The sequence below is a fragment of the Pyrus communis genome, chromosome 4 (genome assembly GCF_963583255.1).
Source record: "Pyrus communis chromosome 4, drPyrComm1.1, whole genome shotgun sequence".
NCBI classification, from domain to species: Eukaryota; Viridiplantae; Streptophyta; class Magnoliopsida; order Rosales; family Rosaceae; genus Pyrus; species Pyrus communis.
In genome coordinates this window covers 26,214,070-26,236,435 of record NC_084806.1, presented here as the reverse complement: position 1 = coordinate 26,236,435, position 22,366 = coordinate 26,214,070, and the positions used below count along the sequence as shown (strand labels likewise).

Below are 22,366 nucleotides of genomic sequence, written 5' to 3'. Positions count from 1 at the left end.
CAATCTCAAGATACTTAAGTTCATTTAGTGTGTTTGTTTTTATTTGGTGTGCTTATTTAATTTTATTTGGTGTGTTTTTTAAGTTCATTTAGTGAGTTTTTTATTTTTTTTATTTTTATTTTTTTATTATTATGTGGTATGTTTATGTAATTTTATTTGGTGTGTTTATGTCCTTTGAATAAAGATTCTCTTAGTTTAAATAAATTACCAAAATTAAATAAATATACTCTTAGTTTAAATAAAGTACTAAATTCAATCAATTGGAAACAACATAAAGTACTCTATTCAATAAATAAGAAATTACAACCCAAAGTGATTGGAAAATTATGGGTTCCAATTAAAAACAAATTCCCTAGTCCCTCGTGAAAGGAAAATAATCACCTAACCAGTTTGTGGTGCTAGGTTCATCTCCTCTTGTCGTGCTAGGACCATCTCCTCTTGCTCTCGCTTCTCTTGCACTCTTCCTTCGCACCACGTCCACTTTCTCTGAATTCCAAAAATATTTAGAATTCAAAGACATCACTGTTACAGGCTCCTTCATAATGCCACGATCTTGTTGAGCTCTTCTTTCTTCTCTAAGCTCTTCCCTTTCTTGCCTAAGTAGCTCTCTTTCTCTCTCATTAGCTTGAAATAATTTCTCAATAGCTGCAGCTATTGCATCCTCTCTAGCCTTATCAGCCTCAAATTTAGCCATTTCCCGAGCCAATGTCAATTCACCTTGGCGAGCAAGTTCTTCCATATATTTTGCATAATCATTCTTGGAAGCACTCCCTTTTCTCTTCAAAGCCTTCTTACCTTGAGGCCTAATTGGATAACAGGTCAAACCCGACGCTTCTTCAGGGGGGCATTTCCGGCACTTCTACTGCGTCATCTTCATGAACATGTGAGGCATGATCAGGTGTACAGTGTGGAAGGGTGCCGTTCATGACAACTTCTGGACCGACAGGCACAACTCTGAATTTAGGACAATCTTTGACAATATTCCAACATTCTCACTAGTTGAATGATTTGTTTTTGCTTTTGGTTTTGGCATTATACCAAGCTTGTGCTTGAAGTGTCTACACAATGTTGGAGAAGAAATAATTATAATCAAAGTAGCTAATGTAAATTTGGGTATTGTCACATCCCGACCCGGGCTCGACTCCTCCGTAGCATGATATCGTCCGCTTTGGGCCTCGACCACACCCTCACGATTTTGTTTGTGGGAACTCACATGAGAACTTCCAATGGGTCACGCATCCTGGGATTGCTCTCACACGAACTCGCTTAACTTCGGAGTTTCGATGAACTCCGAAGCCAGTGAGCTCTCAAAAGGCCTCGTGCTAAATAGAGGTGGGCATGTACATATAAGGTATAGAGGATCCTCTCTCTTGAGAGATGTGGGATCTAACAGGTATAGTACAAACAAATAAATAATATATTGTTATATGATCCGCTAAATTTTTCCCACTTCGAAGATTGCCACTAGCTTGTGCCAAGGCGTCTCTCCACATACAAAATGATTGGTTGAGTATTCTCCAATGACTGGACGTCGATTCTTTGGTTCTTTTCCCACCAATTTTCTCAAGATAATTGGTATGAATAAGACTCCACATTTCTCATAATTGGATCTCATTACCTGTAATCGGATCATGAGTAACTTCAACCCAGTTAGAACATAATGTAACATGTTCAATAAGCATCCAATTCGTACCTACATCATTAGTTATTTTGTTGGAAAGCAATTGGATTGAAACTCTAAGAGAAAGATAGGAATGTGTTTGAAAATATTTGAGAAAATATGAAATTGTGGTGTAAGGTAGAAGATAATGAGAAGATATTAATAGAAAAGTAAAATCAATTTTTTTTTAATTTTTCAAATTTTTTTTCGGATTTTTTTATTAATTTTTTACATTTTTTAAATTTCTTATTCACATAATTAATTTCTGTTGTTGGATTTAAAAAATTTTGAAATCCAACCCTCCAGATTGTGCCTCATGGCACAATGGTAAAATTTCAGAATTTTTTACTGTGTTTTTTTTTTTTAAAATTTATAAAGGCGAATAACGTGGACCGTTGATCTCAAATCCAATGGTTGAAATTAAACAAGGTTTGAATTTTTTTTTTATTGTTGGAAATCCAACGGTCCACAAAAAGTAACCGTTGAAATTCAGCGAACACAAAGTTGCCACGTGACATCAAACGGTAACATTACTGAATCTACGCCGCGGGCCCCAACACCTGCAAAACTGGTAAGGGACGCACCCCCCCCCCCCCCCCCGTGCGCATGTTATGCATGCGCCTGATGCAAAAAATATAATAACGTGACTGACGTCGCCCTGACGTCAGCGTTGCATCACCCCTACCTCGGGCTCTCGGGCCACCGATTCATACCGAGGCTTTCGCTCGGGCCCCCTTCTGCGCTAAAGCCAACATAGGCTGGAGTTGATCACCCCAGCGATTTGCTCTTGTGCAATCCACAGTCCATCGGGCTAAAGGCCCCGCTGGACTTGCTTTTAGAGAGGGAAATAGAGGCAGAGAAAGGGAGCTAGTGTGATGAGTCAAATAGAGGTGGATTGAAGCTTCGTTTCGATTGTGGCCTAGTATTCCTATACCTCTTAATTTTTTTGGTTCACTGAAAAAGGAGAGTTAAAGGTTATATTCGCATGCAAAAAGAGGCAGAGAAAGGGAGCTGGTGAAGGTTGAGTGTTCGATTTCAAGTGGAATGAAGTTGACAAAGGTGATTCATCCACAACCTCTGAAGAAACCCAGATTGTGAAGCTCAGTTTTGTGGCGTCAGTCCATCCAAATCCTACATCTGCAAAGACATGTGAAGAAACCGTGGTTAGAGCTTTGTCACCGTCGCGTTTGCCATGGTGGTCGTTGGTTCACTCATTTGGTCGAAGCGTGTTAAGTTGTACATTTCCCTTTCATTCTTCCATTTCCTTTCCATTTTGGTTCTGAAAACCAACTTGGGGTACGTGTGTAAGATATATAATTATGGGATTTGAATCGATTTTACATAAATACGGGTAAAACTTGTGCTAAGTTGTGATAATTTATGTTGTCGTTGTGTAGATTTGTAGCAGATATTTATTGAATTGTAATTTGATTGGGGATGAAGAAATAGATGAAATTATCGAGGAATGAGAGGTTGTAGATATAGGAGATCAAGTTGGTGCATGGAAGGTTGTATTTGTGGTACCAAATGTAAACGCTGAATTGAAACCTAAATTGAAATTAGAGTTTGATCTGTTGGATGAAGGATGTATTTTTTTTTACAATTATTATTCACTTGAAGCTGAGTTTAGGTGACACACCCCGACCCGGAATGTCTACTAGGACTCTGAATCAAGCTATGCTGGCGGACTCCTAGAAGGTGACGAAGCCATAAAGTGTAGTGATGTGGAAAATGTGAATAAATTTAAACCTAAAAGTGCCTAAATACAAGAGTGAGTTGTGAGCGAGAATGAACCCATTTCACACTTGATGTCAGAGCATAAGTAAAGTACAGTAAGATAGAATAAGGATTATACCCTCAAAGGTAGCCACCTATACTAAGATTTGCCAAGAATCCTCGTCGATAAGAAAGCTCATCTGCTAAAACCTAGAAGGGCGGAAAAACAAGGGTGAGTGGGCCTGAAAATAAAGTTTTATAAAAACTTTATGAAAACATTGTAACCCCTCGCCGTAAAACAAGTATAGTTTCCCGAAAATCATACTATGTATAAGTATGAAATCAAATACATGCCAACAATAAATCCAGAAATATGCCACAACAGAATATCTCAACAACAATATGAATATAATTGTGTGCTCAATAATCTATACTAGCACGCAAGTCGGAGTCACCTAATGTGACCTGTATGACTGCACCTATTGCTCATCAATATATGCTAACACACGAGTCGAAGTCACCTAATGTGGCCTGTACGATAGGGTTAAGTGTAATAATATACGCTCTAGTGCTACAATCATGTGAACGCTAGCACTATGCGCATCACCTACAAGTCGGAGTCGCCTAATGCGACTTGTACGATAGGGCTAGCACCTACTTGGATCCAAGGCGAACGTGCGGTGTCAGGTGAACATCACGTGAAGGACTGGCCCTGGCTTGGGACGAGAGCACTAACACGGGGGTGCATCAATGATGAGCGAACTATATGAGTATAAGCATGCTATAATGATGTAATAATTTCAATCAACATAATAAACTTACCTGAACTTACCTGCGCATCCCGTAGGATCATCTTGGTATTTCACAACAGTACAACATTTCTCATAACATAATTTAATCATGGCATGAAGTGCATGAATAAATTCAAAAGAATTTGTGGAAACTATCAATCACACACACACACACACACACACACACACACACACACACTATAAAAAGGAAAAGAATCACTCACCTGAGGTCCATGGTACAACTCCCTAACACGAATATTGAGGCATCACGAACGATCGGCGCCTAGAAAAATTATCAAATCACGTCTCAAAATTCTTATCGATAGAACACGTAACTTACATAAACACATCCTCAAGGACATTCTAGAATGGTTTGAAACCCATTGACCAAAAATCAATCGTCGATCAAAGGTCGGTGGTAGGGTCCATAACCCTATGTAACTCAATCCGGAAGATCAATCAGACTTCACATATAGAATTGGGGTATCAAATTTATCCTAGGAAGGTCAGGGGGTGCCTCGGCCCACGCGCCGCTGCACTTGGCGGTTGGCCACCTTGACTCACCGGAAAAATCAACTATTTCTAAAAATTCTCAAATTGTATAAGAATGAAGATCTCAACAAGTAGAGCAAGTTTCATACCTGTGACCAAGTCCAATTTGGCCGGGAAAAGCTTCAAATCACCACGAACCTGCCGGAACTTTAGAAATGGGTGGCTTTCGATTTGACTTCTCTGATGCTCCGCCTCCTCCAAAGTTGTTTGGGCTTTGTTCTAGGCCTTAAGGGCAGTCCAATGGTGGTGTTAATTGGAGGGAATCGTTTCACAAATGGTGGTTCTCGCCGTGACTCCTTCGGAACCTCTACGGGTTCGATGGTTTCGTTCTCCTCAAATCGGGGGTTAAAGGAACTGGGTTTTGGTTGGAAATGGAATATGTGTTGATGTTGAGTGACTTCCAGGTGGTGGGTGGTTGCGAATCACTAGAAAAACTGCCCAAAAGGGCCTCGGAAAACACGGTGGAAGTCGGCCAGGTCGTGCACGAGAAACGGGTCAAGGTGGATCTGGGTTGGCTGCGTCTCCCACTCTCTCATTTCCCTCCTGACCCTTCACCTAATTGGTCTAACTCTCCTCCCTCATCTTCCTCTCTTCTCCTCCGATTGGACAGCTCTACCCAATCCCTTCTCCTCTGTTTCTTCTCCTCCCTGATTCATTTCTTTCCTCTTCTCAGCCACACACATGTGGCATAACAATTTAGTAGTATAAAATAGTATAATATAACTAAAAGATTCCTTCAAAATACTTTCGGATTTGTAGCTCTACAAAACTTTAACTATAGATCTGATTTCGATTCCGCCTGCACTTACACGTTTGTATCGTTGAGTACTTCAAGAATACACTAAAAGAATATTTCGTACGTCTCACTATATGTTGGCCAACGAAAGTCAATACCCTCGCCTCTAGGTCATTTTCATAAATTCACATTTTTAAGATTTATAAAACGTAAAATTAGGGACGGGTTGTCACATTGGGATTCGGGAGCATATTAAAAAAAAATGCAGTGATGATGATTGTTTAGTAAGTAAAGAATTTGTTTGTTGCAAACAAAGCAAAAAGAGGGTGGATGTTAATCTCAACCCCAATCGGCAAGGTTGGAGGGGAGGTGCTAGATGTGACTGTAAGGCGAAAATTGCGTTGTATAAAGGAATTAGCCATGAAAAGTTTGTTGTAGTAGTTTTTAACGAATGACACTACCACCTTATGGAAAGTGCCTGACACTTATTTACATCTCATCGCCGAGTTTCGGAGGCAAAGAAGACAATGATTGGAAATGTGTGCATGCAAATATTTTCATTAGTAAACAAGTGGGTTTATTGGAGGTGCAAAGTGGAGGAATTGAAAATATTGGTTGCACCCCGAAGGATATGTATAATGCTAAAGAGTAATTGCAAGCTCATTTAATCGGGCATGATGCGAGATTACTCAAAGAGCATTTTGAGGATGAGAAAGAGAAAAATGAGTCATTCTATTTCAAGAAGGAGATTGAGGAAGGCAGAACACTTGACAATTTCTTTTGGGTAGATTCTAATTCACAACATGGTTTGGTCATTTTGGTGATGTGGTTGTGTTTGAGACCACGTTCAACACCAATGTGTACGAGATGATTTTGCTCATTTGTTAAGAGTTAATAGCTAAGTTAAACCACGATATTAGGTTATGCATTCCTGAAAAATGAAAAGACCGAGAGCTTTGAATGATTGTTTGAAGAATTCATTAAATCTATGACGAGTGAGCATTCGAAAATCATAATTATAGATCAAGATGGAGCCACAGCAAAGGCGATAGGCAGCAAACTAACAAATTTTCATTTGTACTACATGTGGCATATTATAAACAAATTCAATGACAAGGGTTGGGTTGATGGCATTTTCAAGGATTTGCATGAGTGTATGCGGGATATTGAAAATAAAAAAGAATTTTAGGCAAGATGGAAGGGGTTGGTAGAACTACATGAATTGGTTGATAAATCTTGGATTGAGGAACACTTAAGACTTGCCTGCAAATTTAGTTCCACATTTTGAAAGCATGCTTTTTCTGCCTAAATGTGCATAGGAATCACTCTTTGGTTTAATTAATCATTTATTTCAATCGAGCCCTTGCACCGCAACTTAGGAAGGAGTGGTTGGTGACTATAACGATGAAAACTATACCCCTCTTATGTAGCTTTGCACCCCCAATAGAAGCTTAAACATCCAGAAGGCCAAACAAGAAGCCCAATACGACGGTGGAAGCCACGGCCACCTCCCAAAAGATCAACGGGAACTTACTATTATCGAATCCCACTTCTGCACCAACCACCTTCATATCGCCCCCAACTGTCATCTCTTTTCCCCATCCCTCTCTAAGTTTTCGTTTTCGTTTTTCTATTTCTACAATTTATGGGGAAAATTTAGAGAGAATGAAAATCAAGGAGCTCCTTTTCTCTTCTTTCTTCTCCCTGCTATTTTATTATTGTTTTGGAAAGAGAGAGGAGGAAGAAGAGACACAAAAACGAAAGAAGGATATTCGCTAGTGTCCTAATATTACGAGTTATATGCAAATTGAAATACGATGTTAAATACAATTAGGATAATAATACTTGCATCTCCAAGTAAGAACACACATCTCATTTCTTGAATAATAATATTTAGGCTAAATTGAATTAATGATCCGCGTGGTGATAAGGTAATTGGAAGATAGTCCTGTGCTAAAAACAAATTAGGATTTAAACCCTAAAGTCCGTTAGGATTGAAACCCAAAATTAACATTTATGTCAACTCTCTGTTAATCCATTCAGCCTTCATAACCAAAAGGGATGTGGCTACTTTAAATAACAAACTTATCACAACCAATTTTCTTATATAACACAATTTTCGGCTTGCAATCACTTCTAGTATCTCCCCTTCTACCTTTTATTTTTTATTTTTTATTTTACTGTTTTTTGGGATTAGCATCCATCATATTTTTTCCTTGTTTGCAACAAACAAATTCTTTCTTACCAAACAATTAACATCACTACACTTTTTATTACTATACTCCCGCATCGCAAACCCAACTGCAAGTGCATAATTATTGTAAACAATATACCCTTCGTCTAACGAATCAAACTCTATTTTCACTTTGAGTTTCAACTCATCGTCTGTATTTGGTACCGCAAATACAACCCTCCATGCAGCAAATTGATCTCCTGCATCTACATCTTCTACTTCCTTGATGATTTCGTCTATTTCTAACTCATCCCTCATCGAATTATGTGAAGTCTGGACTTTTAGGTTTGGCTTTGCTTATCAACATTGTAATTGTACCACATGCTCAATCTTGCTTTAGACTATTCTTTGATTATGGGCTACTGCTGCTGGGAATAAACGTTCAAGGTTGTGGCACATCTCACTTCAAAAGGTTTGGTCATGCATGTGCATTTCATGTTTAAATTCTTGTTACTTCCTGACTAGCTTAGTTGTCTCATCAGTTTTGCCCACCAATTTCCAGCTGCTGGGCATACAATTTAAGGTCTGCCCACATGGGCTTTTTGATAGCTTTTTGTTGATGGTCAAATCTCAGCCCTTGATCGTTTCTGATCAGTTTGTAGTTCGAGAAGTGTCCTTGGTAGGTGAAAAACAAGCTGATGCTTTTGGGGTTAAGATCCCCAGCTAGGGTTCTTTGATTTTGGGGGTTTCCGGGTACATTTCTATCTAGAGAGAAGTTTGAGAGAAAGCATTTATGCTTCTACCTTCTTCTTCCTCCCCATTTATGAAACCCTAGCTGCAAAACCAAGTTCACGCATTAAACACCAAATCATTGCATATTAAGGCTGCATTGTTTAAGGTTTTGCATTAAGTTCTTGGTCTAGATTTAAGTTTTAAATCCTTTGTAGACCATGCATTTGGATTCACATTAGGTTCTTTCTTCAACTGTTTGACTTGAGAATATGACTGGTTCTTTGAATCTAGATTTTTGTAAGCATATCATAACATTATAGCATTTGTTGGTGTTGATCTCAGTGCCACAAGGTGAAGAGTTTAGGAGGAGCTGCCATCTTGGGAAGACTGGAGATGACTCCATTTCCGTGCCTTAAAGTGAAGAGCACAAGAGGAGCTGCGACTTCATGAAGATTGAAGGAATCCTTCTCGTGTAAGGCAATGTTGCACAAAGGTAAAACTACTTCATAGACTAGGTCCATGAATTGGGTTTTTTGTGTTACTTTGTAAGAATCTTGTTTACACTAGTGGAGAGTCCCTAGTTTTTTAACCCAGAGGTGGGTATGTCCCGCTAAAAATATCTTGTGTCCAAAGTTATTTATATTGTGTCACATATCTCACGTACATGTACATGCTACATGTATCACTTGAATATTTAATTGGTATATGCTCACAACATGCTCATTTGACACATTAATAACTTGAAATGAACTGAGGCCTTGCTGACTAGGATAGTTTTTGGTATTTGAAATTGGTTATTGAATCTTTGATTTATTGACTAACAAATCCATCTTAGTTGACTAGCGGGCTTGACTAGTTAGTCCAGTAGATTATAATTTTTATATACATGATATTCCGCCTGGTACTAATTTTAAATTACAATTCAATAACTACCTGTTACAAATCTACACAACTTACCACAACTCATCACAAAATTATGGATTAAAACCCAAAATTATAAATATCTTACAAACGTACCCAAAGTTGGTTTTTAGAACCAAAATAGAACGGAAATGGAAGTGAAACGTACAGCCTGCAACACTTCGACCAATTGACTGAACTAGTTGCCGTCATAGTGAACGCGACGACGGCAACACTCTAATCACAGTTTCTTCACACAACGTCTTCACATATGTGGGATTTGGATGAACTCACGCCATAAAACTGCCCTTCACAATCTGCATTTCTTCGGAGGTTGTGGACGAACCACCCTTGTCAACTCCAATTCATACTAAGCTTCAATCCACCTGAAATCGAGCACTCATACCCTTCACCAGTTCCCTCTCTGTCTCTCTTTCCCGCAAATACAACCCTCAATTCTCCCTCTTTCTTTGACAAAGCTACACGCAGTGAACCAAAAAAATTAAAAGATATATGGTTACCGAGTCACAATCGAAATGGAGCTTCAATCCACCTCAATTCGACTACTCACACCAGCTCCCTCTCAATAAACCCTTAGCTTTCCCTCTCTCTGACAAAAACACACCCAGTGAAAAAAAAAAAAAAAAAGGGTACGAATTACACTAGGTCACAAAGACTCGGTTCTACGCGCGAGCTCAACAACTCACAACCGTTAGATTCCCATCCACACTGAAGGTGCGCACTTTAAAAACACCCACGGTATTAGCTTTTGTTTGCTTAATCAACCTAACTACAACACGAAATCATATGATAAAACAAAATAATAAAAATTACACTGAAGTTCAAAAAACTAAATTTTTACTGTACTTATACATGAATCTGTTGAGGACGAAGAAATCTGTAGAACTCAAGAAAGGACGGGCACACAGGCTCATAATACACAAGGACACTCGGTAATCAATGATATTATTGCTATATATTTTCACTTTCTTTGGCACATTTAGTATCTTCTGTATAACAAATAATAAAACTTTCCACTGACATTGCATCTCAACTCAATCCTAGCATTTACACGTCAACATCGGAATATCGCTTACAAACAATCGCTGCAACAACTTTCTTCCTCGTGAATCCTTCTTTTAGTTTCCATTTAGTTGTTGTCTATGCCGCAAGAACCAACACTTTAATGGTTCCTTGACTGTTTGCAGTTAGCATGGTAGGGCTATCACTCTTCCAACATACAGCACTGATGAAGTACGACCCCGCATCATCCTCTGTGTCATCCAAATCAGGCGACCCAAATTTATGCCAAGTCACAGGTTTAGAGATCTCCTGACAAATTATACCGGAAACTTTTAGTTAATCACAAGTTAACAAAATGCAGGAATGGCGTATTTTTTGAATGCCACTAACCTTATGATACACAAACACTTCATTTGTTTCGCTGCCACACGCAATGTACTCGCTGTTTACGGTAAGACCTACAAAGTTCTTCTCATTTGTGTGACCTTTAAAAGTACGAACCTTCAAACAAAACACAGATGAAGAGTACAACTTAGTTAATCGATAAATAAGTTTCATAACATGATGTCAACAAGTCCATTCTGTTCTCATTTTCTCAATTAGTTTTATTTTCCGTGTAGATTAGAGCATATAATAACTCGTTAACTATATCAAGTGTACCAAAGTCAGTTTTCTTCAAGGCATAATCACTTACTGGAATATTATCCCTCACATTCCATAACCTCAACGTGCTATCAGTGGATGCAGAGGCAAGCTCATAGTTTGACAAGAATTTTACATAAGAAACAGTTTTCCCATGCCCAGTGAACACGTGGAGTGGTTCGCTCGGATTTCTTAAATCATAATAGTGGATGTGATGGTCTGCTGAACCAACCTGGAAAAGCCAGAAGGAGGAAAAGGTTTCAGCTTTATGTTATGGTAAATAACAGGACATATCATGTATGACTTTTTATACACGACATACCCCACCCATAATGGGATGTCGAAGAAAAACTCAACAGATGTGTGCATGCACACATTAGCGTATGTACATGTAAGTCCAGTGCATTGCTCAGGCACAGTATATTACTGCAAATTAAGTGAGCAAAGCACAAGGTTGCACTCAAATCACTAAACAAGATCAAACAATGAAGCAGATAGCGTGCCATAACTTTTCTCCAATATTGGCAATGAAAGGTGCATACCGCAATGAAGTTGCTAGATCCCGGATTATACTTGACGGAACATATGTTGGCTTTCATGTCAATATCAATAACACTAGCTTCCTGCCTTGTGCACCAAAGTTTTACCTGAATTTTATACAAAGAATAGAGGATGTGGTTAGTTTATAATGCACACTTCCTCGAGCATCAAAAAAGAAGAAAGCAAATGTACGTGTCGCTCAAAATTGCTCACTTAAATTCTGACGGTCGGATGGTAAGAATATTGTAGTCATGTTAGCCTGAACCAAGCCAATTTTAACGCAAGCATACAACTATTGTTTTAACATTGTTATAAAAAATTATTTACTGGTACTTTTAAAAGTTAAAACATCGGAAACAGTTCCACAACCAAGGGACACATCAACATTGTACACACACAACACATCAATTTAGCCTCCTGTATATAGTGAATAAATTAGATACAAGCATACATCAACTATTTTGTAAGCGTAAACCAAGCAAGGCAACCTTAGGACAAGCATGGCAAATATAGCATTTTGCCTAAACCCGAAGGTCACTTGCAACAATAATTACTACCATACTAAAATATAGTATTTTGCCCCTTTTGGGTGTTCTCAGAAATTTCTTACTAACAATTTTATAAGCAAAAAATGGTGCATATAGAATAATACTTCTTTGCTTATCCGAAAAGAAAGAGGTACTACATTTCCAGTCACATAATCATAATAAAATACTTGGTTCAAGATTATAAAGACTTTCGGAGTACCTTACAATCATCACTACCAGATACAAGCATCGTGGGGTCTATGCATGAAAAATCAACACTCCAAGCACGTTTTTCATGCTCTTCATATTCCATGACACTCTGTCAAAAAGTGTAAGCATGAGCAAAAAATACTGAAAGTGATGCAACAAGTATAAAAATTCAAATCACACATGACAAATCTATCAGACTAAGTAAAATCATATACCTGCCGAGTATTTACATCCCAAACTGTTACTATTCCTTCATAGTCAGTACTGGCTATATGGTTTTTAGTAAACTTGTTCCAGCTCAAGCAACTAAGTTTTGAACGTGTAGGCATCTCCACAACAGGACAGTGCATGTCAACTGGATCATTCAGAACCTGGGAAGAAGTATCATACAATTAATATCAAAATTTCCAAAAGCCTATAAACAGTAGTCAATGAGATATCAATTGAATGGCTGTTTCCGTTTGATGTATTCAATCTGATGCAAAGAAATAAAGAGGGGCTTATGAGAAGCTAAATGGGGGTGTGAAATCACCTCCCTTAACTAAACTTAAAGTTAAATGGGAGCTAACATTGATCTGATGTCACAGGTTAAGTTGATACAAGTACCTCCTTCAACCCAACTCAAGTAAAATTTAGATATTTGGAAGGACATTTTTACGTTTGTTTATCTATATTATTAAGGCAGAAGGCCTTATGGTTAGATTTTCAGAAAGTACCTAAACTGTCCTTTGATTATAGTGAATTGAAAAGACAAAAAATTCATTTGATGGGGACAATATAGTAAAAAACCAAGAAAGAAAACAGAGAAAGGAAAAGCAAACGCAAGTCCGCTGCACAGTGCAGACGTCTAAACTGAGGATGGAAAAACGAGAATGTGTAAATGGAAACAGTTTCGCAAAAGTAGAGAAATAAAATCCAAACTGCTTGGTGAAAACTGCAGATTGTCCAACCTTGAAAGAATATTGCTTTTGGCAATCGAAATTGTCAAAGCTCCAAGCATTTGCCAAGGTATTTCACTGCTTTGTTAGGTATTTGATCAAGTTCATTGCTTTGATTTTGCCATTTTGGGAATGGATCATTGTCGCCTCTTCCACTTCAGAACAAGCTCTCCAAGCCTCCATATCCCAAAAACTCAAGCAGAAATTCGACTTTTTGGTTTGATTCTTCGCTCAATTTTATTGGGTTGTTCAATTTTTAGCTTTCTCTTTTATCAGCAATTCAATGTTATTGGGTTGTTCAATTTTAACGTGATGAAGTTATGTTGTTTCAATTAGAGAGAGGGGAAGACAATGACATTTTTGTTGTCGAACAATCCCACCGTGTAAATGCTGCATTATGCCATTGGTTGAGGTTGCTTAGGTATACCTATTAGTTTTGGTTAGTAAGGGATTTAAGGTTGTACCCCATTAGCCATTATGCCATTTACAGGTGCATGTTCTAATTTTTGGTGTTTCAAGAATGTTTTTCTCTGTGTGCAATCATCAGGGATTTAACAAAGAGGTATTGGTTTGATGATGGTTATTTGTTTTTGGTCTTTTAGACCAAAGAGTATGTAGACTAAATTTGTAGACAAAATTTTCCAATTAAATGATGTGTCACCAATAAAAAATAAGCACATTAATCCACACTTAAGTATCATGTCATTTCGTTTATAAAATTTTGCCGGCAAATTTAGTCTCATTAGCATTACCTTTGGACGAAAACAACAACAACAAAGCCTTATCCCACTAAGTGGGGGGTTGGTGGTATGAATTCTAGAACGCCACTGAGCTCAGTTTTGCTCCAAGTCTTCAGTTAGTTCCAAGTATTCCATGTATTTTCTTAAAGTATCTTTTCCAAGTCTCCCTATGTTTTTCTTTACCTCTTTTGCCTCAAGCCTCTGTCTGGTAATCACATTTTCTAGCCAAAGTATTTGTAAGTTTTCGTTTCACATGTCTAAACCACCTTAACCGATTTTCTTTAATCTTATCTTCTACTGTGGCCACTCTTACTCTACCTCAGATATCCATGTTTTCAATCCTATCCTTTTTCGTGTGCCCACACCAATGTATTAAAAGGCGGGGGGCATGGCTGAGGTGTCCAATGGATAGCCCAACCTAGGCGCGAGACGTGAGGCATGAGGCGAAGCCTCACGGAACCTAAAATTTTAATATATATTATATATAAAGTATATTTATAACAATATAATACTTTGTAAAAACAAATATAACTATAACTAAATCAAAGATAATATCATCTTCTTTATTACTAAGTCTAGTTGTACTTGGAAACTATGTCATATAGTCTCAAAATGTTATAATTATTTATTTTATTGTAAGCAATTATAGAGAACTTCAAGGAAAATAAGGATGAATGGTCACAATTATAGGAAAATTTCAAGTAAAATACAGGTTGAATGTTGGAATTATAAGTAATTTAAAAGGAAATAAGAGCTGAGTGGAGTAGTATAGGGTATGTAAAATGATATAAAGCAATAATTATGGGAATTTAAAGGAAAATAAAGGGTTGAGTGGAGTATTTATAGGGTATTTAAAATGAAATAAAGGCTCAGTGGAGCAATTATTATGGAAATTTACGGGATTTGGAGAGAGAAAGTCTATCCTTCTTTGTTTAAACTTGAACGGCATAAAACATTTCAGAAAACCTAGATTTTGAAGAAAAATGCCCAGATGAATGCCCCGGACGCCCTGAGGTGTGCCTCCACTGCCCAAACATGCTTTGGCGAAGCCTTCCGCCCACTCCCTCAAAACAGAGGTGGGAACACTGACGCCCAGCCTCAGATGCCGCCTAGGCACGCCCTGAGACGAGCCTTTTAAAACATCGGCCCACACATCCAACAAAGCATTCTCATCTTCGCTACACTTATTTTTTGCACATGCTTGACCGCCCAATATTTTGTGTCATAAAGCATTACTTGCCAAATTGTTCCTTGAGCTTTAGTGGCATACCACAATCGCACAACACACTTGATGCACTCTTCCACTTCGTCCATCCATTTTTATTCTATGATTGAGATCTCCGTTCAATTCTCTGTTCTTTTGCAAGATTGATCCAAGATAACGAAAGAGTTCACTCTTTGGTACTTCCTGATGTTCGGTCCTCACCCCTATCTCATTTGTATCCCCATTCTCACTGAACTTGCACTCCATATACTATGTCTTTGACCTACTTAGGCGAAGACTTTTAAATTCCAACACTTCCTGCCAAAGGTTAAGCTTCGCATTCACTCCTTTCTGCGTTTTATCTATCATCACCATATTATCTGCGAAAAGTATACACCAAGGGATATCATCTTGAATATATCTCGTTAACTCATCCATTACCAATGAAATGGACTTAAAGTTGAGCCTTGTGCAACCCTGTGGTTATAGGAAAGCTTTCAGTTTGTCCTTCATGAATTCTTACTACAGTCCTTGCTTCATCATACATATCTTTTATTGCTTAGATATATGCTACTCGTACTCCTTTCTTTCTCTGGAATGCTCCAAAAAAAATTCTCTAATCGTACGCTTTTTCCAAATCTACAACGATGATTTTCAAATACTTTTGCATATCTTTATATCGATCCCTCGATGTCCATACAAGATAGATTTCTTCCATAGTTCCTGGCATAAGCCCGAATTGATTGGCTGAGACCCATGTCTCTTACCTTAGTCTATGCTCAATTACTCTCTCCTAGAGCTTCATTGTTGACTCATTAAACTAACACCTATAGTTCATGCAATTTTGTATATCGCCGTATTCTTGTAGATAGGCACTAAAGTGCTTTTTTTGACGAATAATTGTGATTAATTATGTTCCCTTGATACATGTTTTATTCAACTATACTGTGACAACTTATCTGTTTGTGTTTACAGAAGGGCGCATGACGCACTCAAACCTATCTAATCACAACCAATCATTTGGAAACTTAAGGAATTTGTCAGGCTTTCATCCCGAAGTTGCTGGGAAGCATATGTTTTTGTTGCCAAATTTGAAAAGCCTTGGAATGTAATGTCAATTGTTGCTTCTTCAATGTTCACCTAATAGATTTAATTGTAATATAATAATATTATATTTAAGATGCTTGCAAGCAGTGGTGAAGGGATTTATTTGTTTTAGGACTTTGTTTCTCACACGTTTTTGCTTGTGTTATATCGAATATCACAAAATCTTTTGGTGACTCAGCCTTTAGACTCGAGCGCATTTCAAAACAATTTCTGTCAACCAAAGTTATAGGTTAAAGTCTCTTGACGAAAACCAATAATAAGGTTTGTTCAATCTCTGTTATACATTATTCAATTATATCTATACCATGATTAAATACAAGATTCACTAGTTTTCTTAGTAAAATCCGCATAACAGGCGCAAGAATAATATTTTGTTGAGTCTTTGTGCATGATTAAAAGTTTGTATGTCGCGCATTGCGCGTAATTGAAAAAATGCCTCTTGCAAATGCGTCAGCACGTGCTGAGAGACTAGAGGCTAGTAACTTATAAAGTAAATCAGTCAACTTAAACTTCAAGAATCTACTCGGGCCGAAAAAGAAAATGATTATTTTGCGTATCTCTAACTTTTTGTGTTCACATCTCTTAGTTTCAATCCTATGAATGCTTTACACATTTAAGTTGAAGAGCAGGAGCCTGGAAATCTACATTATCTGTAGGTAAACTGTACAGCTGCATGTGAATTTTCTAATTCAATTGGTAGAGAAAATGAGCTTAGTTTAATAGGGACTGGACACTAGCTTGAATTTGACGTAGGGATTGGAGAGTGACATGGGACTAAAAAAATGAAAAGCAAACCTACTGCATGAGATATCCTACTTGAAGAGAGATGGCAGATAGAGCTAAAAAGAGATGGCAGATTCCCACAGGCTTGTGTTCGTGGTTTCATACAGGTTCTTCATACAAAAAAACCATTTTCTCTTCTGTCACATGGTTCTAATCTTTCAGCTAAGGCTAAGAGAACGTCTTAGTCTGATCTATAATTTTAATGCTCAGTACTAATTAATATTCATATTTGATGTTTGAGTTCTCTTTTAATGTATGGACAATACTATTGAGTTTTATGAGCTTAATCATAGACTAGAGTATTTCTTTTATCAGAAAGATGGAAGTAGGAGCATATGGAATTTTGGTATAAGGATTTTGCGTCTGGCACCAACAAATATTCTTCATACTCCCGGAAAAAAAATATTATGATAGATTTTTTGCAAAAGCATACATGAATGTTTATTATTTATGTAATTTTCTTTAAATTGGCTAATTGTTCAATGGTTAATCTAAGTCTATTTGTTCAAATGTACCGAGTAAAATCAACTTTTGTATTGAGTCAATACTCTATTGTTATATTAGAGGAAGGCATTCAAACAATCAAAAAATAAAGCAATTTGTCTTTGTCGAAAATATCTTAAAACCCTTTCTTTTAGTAGTTGACTAGGCAATGCACTCAAGAAACCTAAAGTATCTGAACACCCTTTCTTTTAGAAGTTGACAATACTGACTGTCGACAGAAAAATAATGTTGCTGGAAGGGTAAAAACAATCGTAAAATAAAAATCATACCGAAGAGAAGTCAAAAACTTTTATGCACCGTGAAACTCCAGCAGTAGCAAATAACTCGTAATCACAATCAAATTCAATGCTGCAATGAATGTGAACAACTGTATGAGGTTAACAATACCAGTAACAACTTCTCCAGAACATATTTCATCTATAATGAATCAAGACATTTAATTCTGAAAGTTAGACATGATATGCAACATAACTAATCACCTGGATACTATATTGGCTGAGTGAAATAGATCCCCATGCCTAAGTTCAGCCATGACCCTCATTCGACTGTTTCATAGCAAACAAAACAGAATGGTGATTATAGTAAATAAAACTGTATATCTGAATGTTGACCCAAACGAAAAGTAAATTTCTGTAAGCGATCCAATATCTGATATCATACCTGTACTGTGTTAATGTAGTGAGCACCGTTTGAAAATCAGCAAGACCTGCAGTATAACCTTCTCTCTGTATTACACTTTTATCCCGTTCTTGCTGGGAGTACGGTTGGTTCGCCATCTGACACCGCTTTCGCAGGTAACACTCTTGAAGTTCATCAAACTACAGCCAGGGATGGAACGAGAACAAACCAAGACAACCATAAAAATGAGGAGGGTCTAGCTTACCTTAAATTCAATTAACTTGATCAGTACAGGCGTTGGCAGTCCAAAAAAATTCATTCTCCACTCCAATGAAAAAAAAATAAGGTAGGGAGGGGTGCGGAGTGACTATTTTGGAGTTCTAATAACAATTACCCAAAAATAAACGTAAACTCAACTAAAGTCCAGAAACCCCATAACCAAAATCCAGTGTAAGTATTGATTTCATGCCAAATTGACAGAGAGCTATATTAATGCATTTGTAGACTACAATTCAGGTGGCTTTTGTTGAGGAGCAAATGAGAAACAGGTTTGGAATGATTGAGGGGATTGCCCATATTAACCACCATCTAATGTCTAAATAATAGCAATGATCCCCCGGGACAAGTGTATTCATCATAAGATAGACGCACATAAAGTGCAAAAATAGTCTATAATCATTACAGGACTGTCACTGACCTGTGCATGGACCCGCTTTTTTCTGGCTACGGCAAGACCAGTTTGAGTTAGATACTGGGAGTCTGATGCACTTAAAGCATCCCTTCTCGGAAGATTCCAAGATGACATCCCTCCTCGTCCACTAAGCGCACCGGTGTTGTTATCTGGAGAGGAATGCCATTGCTTTCTTGCCCCAGAAATAGAATCATCCGCTCCAAGCATCCGCAGCTTGACAGAGTATCTGTCCCTGGCACGGTACAAGTCCATTCTGCATCTCTCTACTGCACCTATGTCCTCTTTGATAAATTGGAGATGGGTTTGCACCTGCAATATATAAATCAATTGAATTAGTAACAGATACCATTTAATTCGGTTCAATCAAATATTTCAAATAACGCCAAGAGTATACAAAGAAACCTCACTAAGCTCGTCAACTTTTTGCTTCCTTAGGCAATTCAAGAAGTCAAGCAGTATTTGCATATTTCTCTCCGCCTCTTCTTGTTCCATTTTCCTCTTCTTCTCTGCCAGGAGTGCCAACAGGGTGTCTAGTTCCTTGATTGACACTTCACATCCCTATCACAGCACAACACCACATTCAGACAGCAAACGACAATTCATATGTTATTTTACTTGACTCGTACAGCCAGACTCACCTGCTGCAATGCCTGGCGAAAATGCTCTACAGGAGATGCACTTTTGGAAATTTGACGAGCTGAAGTCTTCTTCAGAAGCTACAGTACATGGCATATAACAGTAAGCTGCAGTTCCAAGTATATCATTTTTCACCTTGAAGGAGTGGGAATTTGAGAGGAAACCTTGTCCAGCAAAAAATTAGGGAACAATTGTTTGGCACTGAGGAACTGGGCGCAGCAAGGGCAGTCGCTCTTGTTGCGGAGGTGGGTGATGATGCACATGTAGCAGAAGCTATGACCACACGCTGTGAGGAAGGCGTCCTTTATCATCTGCATACAAATTGGGCATAACAAGTCCTTGTCTACCTCTGCCAGTTCTTTCTCATGCACCAGACGACCAACGTGACCGCTGCCTGGATCTGCCAAATCCATGACGCTTGACGCCTTTGGATCTGGTTTCACTGCCGGGACTAGAGCCCCAGTCGAGCACTCATCCATTCTTTCTCTCTCTAAACCTTTGCTTGAGCCCCGGTTGACCACTACTCCCCTCTCCGGGGAATAGATATCAAAACTGTTACATATATTTCTTCTGTCAACTTAGAAACAAGCAAGCACATGTATTACACATGAGAATTTAAGCATGCTTATAAGTTATAAAATCAAGCACCCGGAACTCGAACATAAAAGCCCCCACCCCAGTAACCCAGTTCCCCAGTTGCAGAGTACCAAACATATTCACACAAAAAATAAAAAATAAAAATTTGAGTGCTTGAAATTACCAACCGACCAGTGGTGCAACCTGCAAGCAAGAATAATCTTAAACAAGGAAGGAATGCCTCTCCTTCCACCCTTGTCTTCAATATCCAATCAAATTGGGTGCACTGCAGCTTCAAATAAGTAAACCCATTCAAATCAATGCAAAATTGCAAACTAAAAAGCCAAAAACATCAACAATTATTCTAAAATCAACAAAAATGGAATATCAAATCAGTTGAGGGAAAACAGCAAAAGCATCAACAACCCAAATGAAAGCCAAACAAATAATCCAGAAGAAAACTAAATCGGTAGAGGGAGAGGGAGAGAGCTTACAATTTGAGGGACCGGTTGGTTGAAGAAGGTGAATCAGATTGAGGAGGTTTGCAGCGCTAAGGGAAGGGAAGAAGATTTGAGAGAGAGAGAGAGAGTGAGGTTAATTTTGTTCGTGAGCTTCATGGGCAATGTCAGCCTGTAACACAAAAATAAGAAGTGCACCATCAACCACGTGTACCCACAACCAACATTCTTTTGCCTTTTCGCCGATGCCCGTCATTTGGGCTGGGCTTTCTATTGCTGCAACTTCGGCCATCTTCAGCCCAAGGGGGATTAGAAGGATAAATAAATATTTTAATAAACAATGCATGGTTATAGGTTAAATATAGCTCTGTAAAAATAAAAACTATCTCCAACTGAGGGTGTGACAATCCATCTCTAATTTTAAAAGCGTAAATTTAAAAATGCCCTAGAGGCAAGGACTTTGACTTCCGTTGACCTTCGGTTTGAGAGATGTGGGACTTATTCTTTTAGCGTATCATCGTAGTACTCATTGGTACGAACGCATAGGCGAAGGCCGTTTGCGAGTCTAGATTATAACGGTATAATTATGGACGTTTGAAAATGGTTATTTAAAGTTTAGTTATAAATTATTTGAATTCTCACCTTGTCGGAAAGTGGCCCAATTAGATTTGTGTTAGTAAAGGACCAATTAGATAAAGGAGTGAGTGACCAATTAGAATGGGAGGAAGGAGGGCAATAGCCAATCAGAGAAAGGGAGAGAAACTCCCAGCTTCTCCTTCCCGTGCACAACCCAAAACCACATTCGTGACCTTCCATTTTCTAAGGCCGATTCCAGCCAACTCCGATGGAGTTTTTCGACGCCACCACCACCATCTTGAAGCTCTCATTCCCCTCTACGAAACCCAACCAAGAACCACCTTTATAAACCACCACATGTGGCAGGGCAAAGCCACAAAATCCGACGCGTCAAAACCATGTTCGGCCACTCTTTTCAAATTTTCGGCGAATCGGCAAAGTAATGGCCGATGCCACCACTTGGGCTTTGTAGCCCATCATCCCAGGAGAAAATCCCAACCAACCTTGACCTCGTTGGACCACCGTAGATGACGAATCGATAGGGCTGGATCGATATGGGATCCCGATCCGAAAATTGGATCTAGAATCCTAAACCGATCCTTTTTGGGATGAAAATCTGAATCCCGATCCTAAACCAAAATTTCGGTATTCCCGAAATATTTTCGGAATTTCGGTATGGTTTCGGGATTCCAATTCAATAGAAATTTGGCTTCTTGTTAATGAAAGAAGCTGATACCTGTAGATCGGGCACGCAAAGCAGAAAAGAAATCGAACATGCAAAGTAGAAATCGACCATGGAAATCCAGAAATCCAAATCAACCAAATCCACATAAAATTAATCAAGAAATCCAAATCCAAATCCAAATCGAAACAATTAAAAGCTTTAAATAGTAAATCCCTAATTTATAAATACTAATTCGAACCCTAATTCAAAGAAAGCTTCATAGAGGATAAAGAAGATGGGTCGAGCTTCGAATATTTAAGAGAGATTTCGGCAGTAGCTCCTTCCTCTCTCTGCTTCTCAACACGAAGAGTGCTGCTCTCTGTCTTAGGAGTCAAAACCAAACTCAAGAGCTTTCGGCGGTAGCTCCTTCCTCTATCTGCTTCTCAACCCCAAAAGAGCTGCTCTTCATGCCTTCTATTAGTGGGAGCCAAAACCCTCTGCTTTTGAGTTGGGAAGTGTGAGAACCGAAAGCCAAAAACCAATTTTGTGCCTTTTCTTTTTTAATATTATTTTTGTGCCTTCCCTTTTTTTTAATATTATTTTTTGTGCCTTCTGTTAGTGGGAGCCAAAAGGCTCCTGCTTTTGAGTTGGGAAGTGTGAAATAAAAGC

The 22,366-nt window shown here is 38.3% G+C and overlaps 1 protein-coding gene across 12 annotated transcripts; it reads right to left on the bottom strand.

The window, feature by feature from the left end:
- Positions 1 to 10,207: 10,207 nt before the first annotated feature.
- Positions 10,208 to 20,628, bottom strand: LOC137731141 (E3 ubiquitin-protein ligase COP1-like). 12 transcript variants are annotated; one of them, XM_068470235.1, is made up of 15 exons: positions 20,494 to 20,628; positions 20,184 to 20,291; positions 19,588 to 19,993; positions 19,426 to 19,503; positions 19,190 to 19,345; positions 18,794 to 19,096; positions 18,139 to 18,296; positions 17,958 to 18,023; positions 17,748 to 17,826; positions 12,418 to 12,573; positions 12,213 to 12,311; positions 11,468 to 11,572; positions 10,978 to 11,157; positions 10,674 to 10,784; positions 10,208 to 10,592 (listed from the first exon to the last, which is right to left on the bottom strand). In XM_068470235.1, exons 3-15 carry the CDS (start codon positions 19,900 to 19,902, stop codon positions 10,422 to 10,424), a joined length of 1,977 nt encoding a protein of 658 aa, XP_068326336.1. In that variant the 5' UTR covers positions 19,903 to 19,993; positions 20,184 to 20,291; positions 20,494 to 20,628; the 3' UTR covers positions 10,208 to 10,421. The 12 variants fall into 12 exon arrangements, with proteins under 12 accessions (XP_068326336.1, XP_068326340.1, XP_068326337.1 ...); XM_068470239.1 differs by having other exon boundaries at positions 19,588 to 19,990; XM_068470236.1 differs by having other exon boundaries at positions 19,588 to 19,975.
- Positions 20,629 to 22,366: the final 1,738 nt, after the last annotated feature.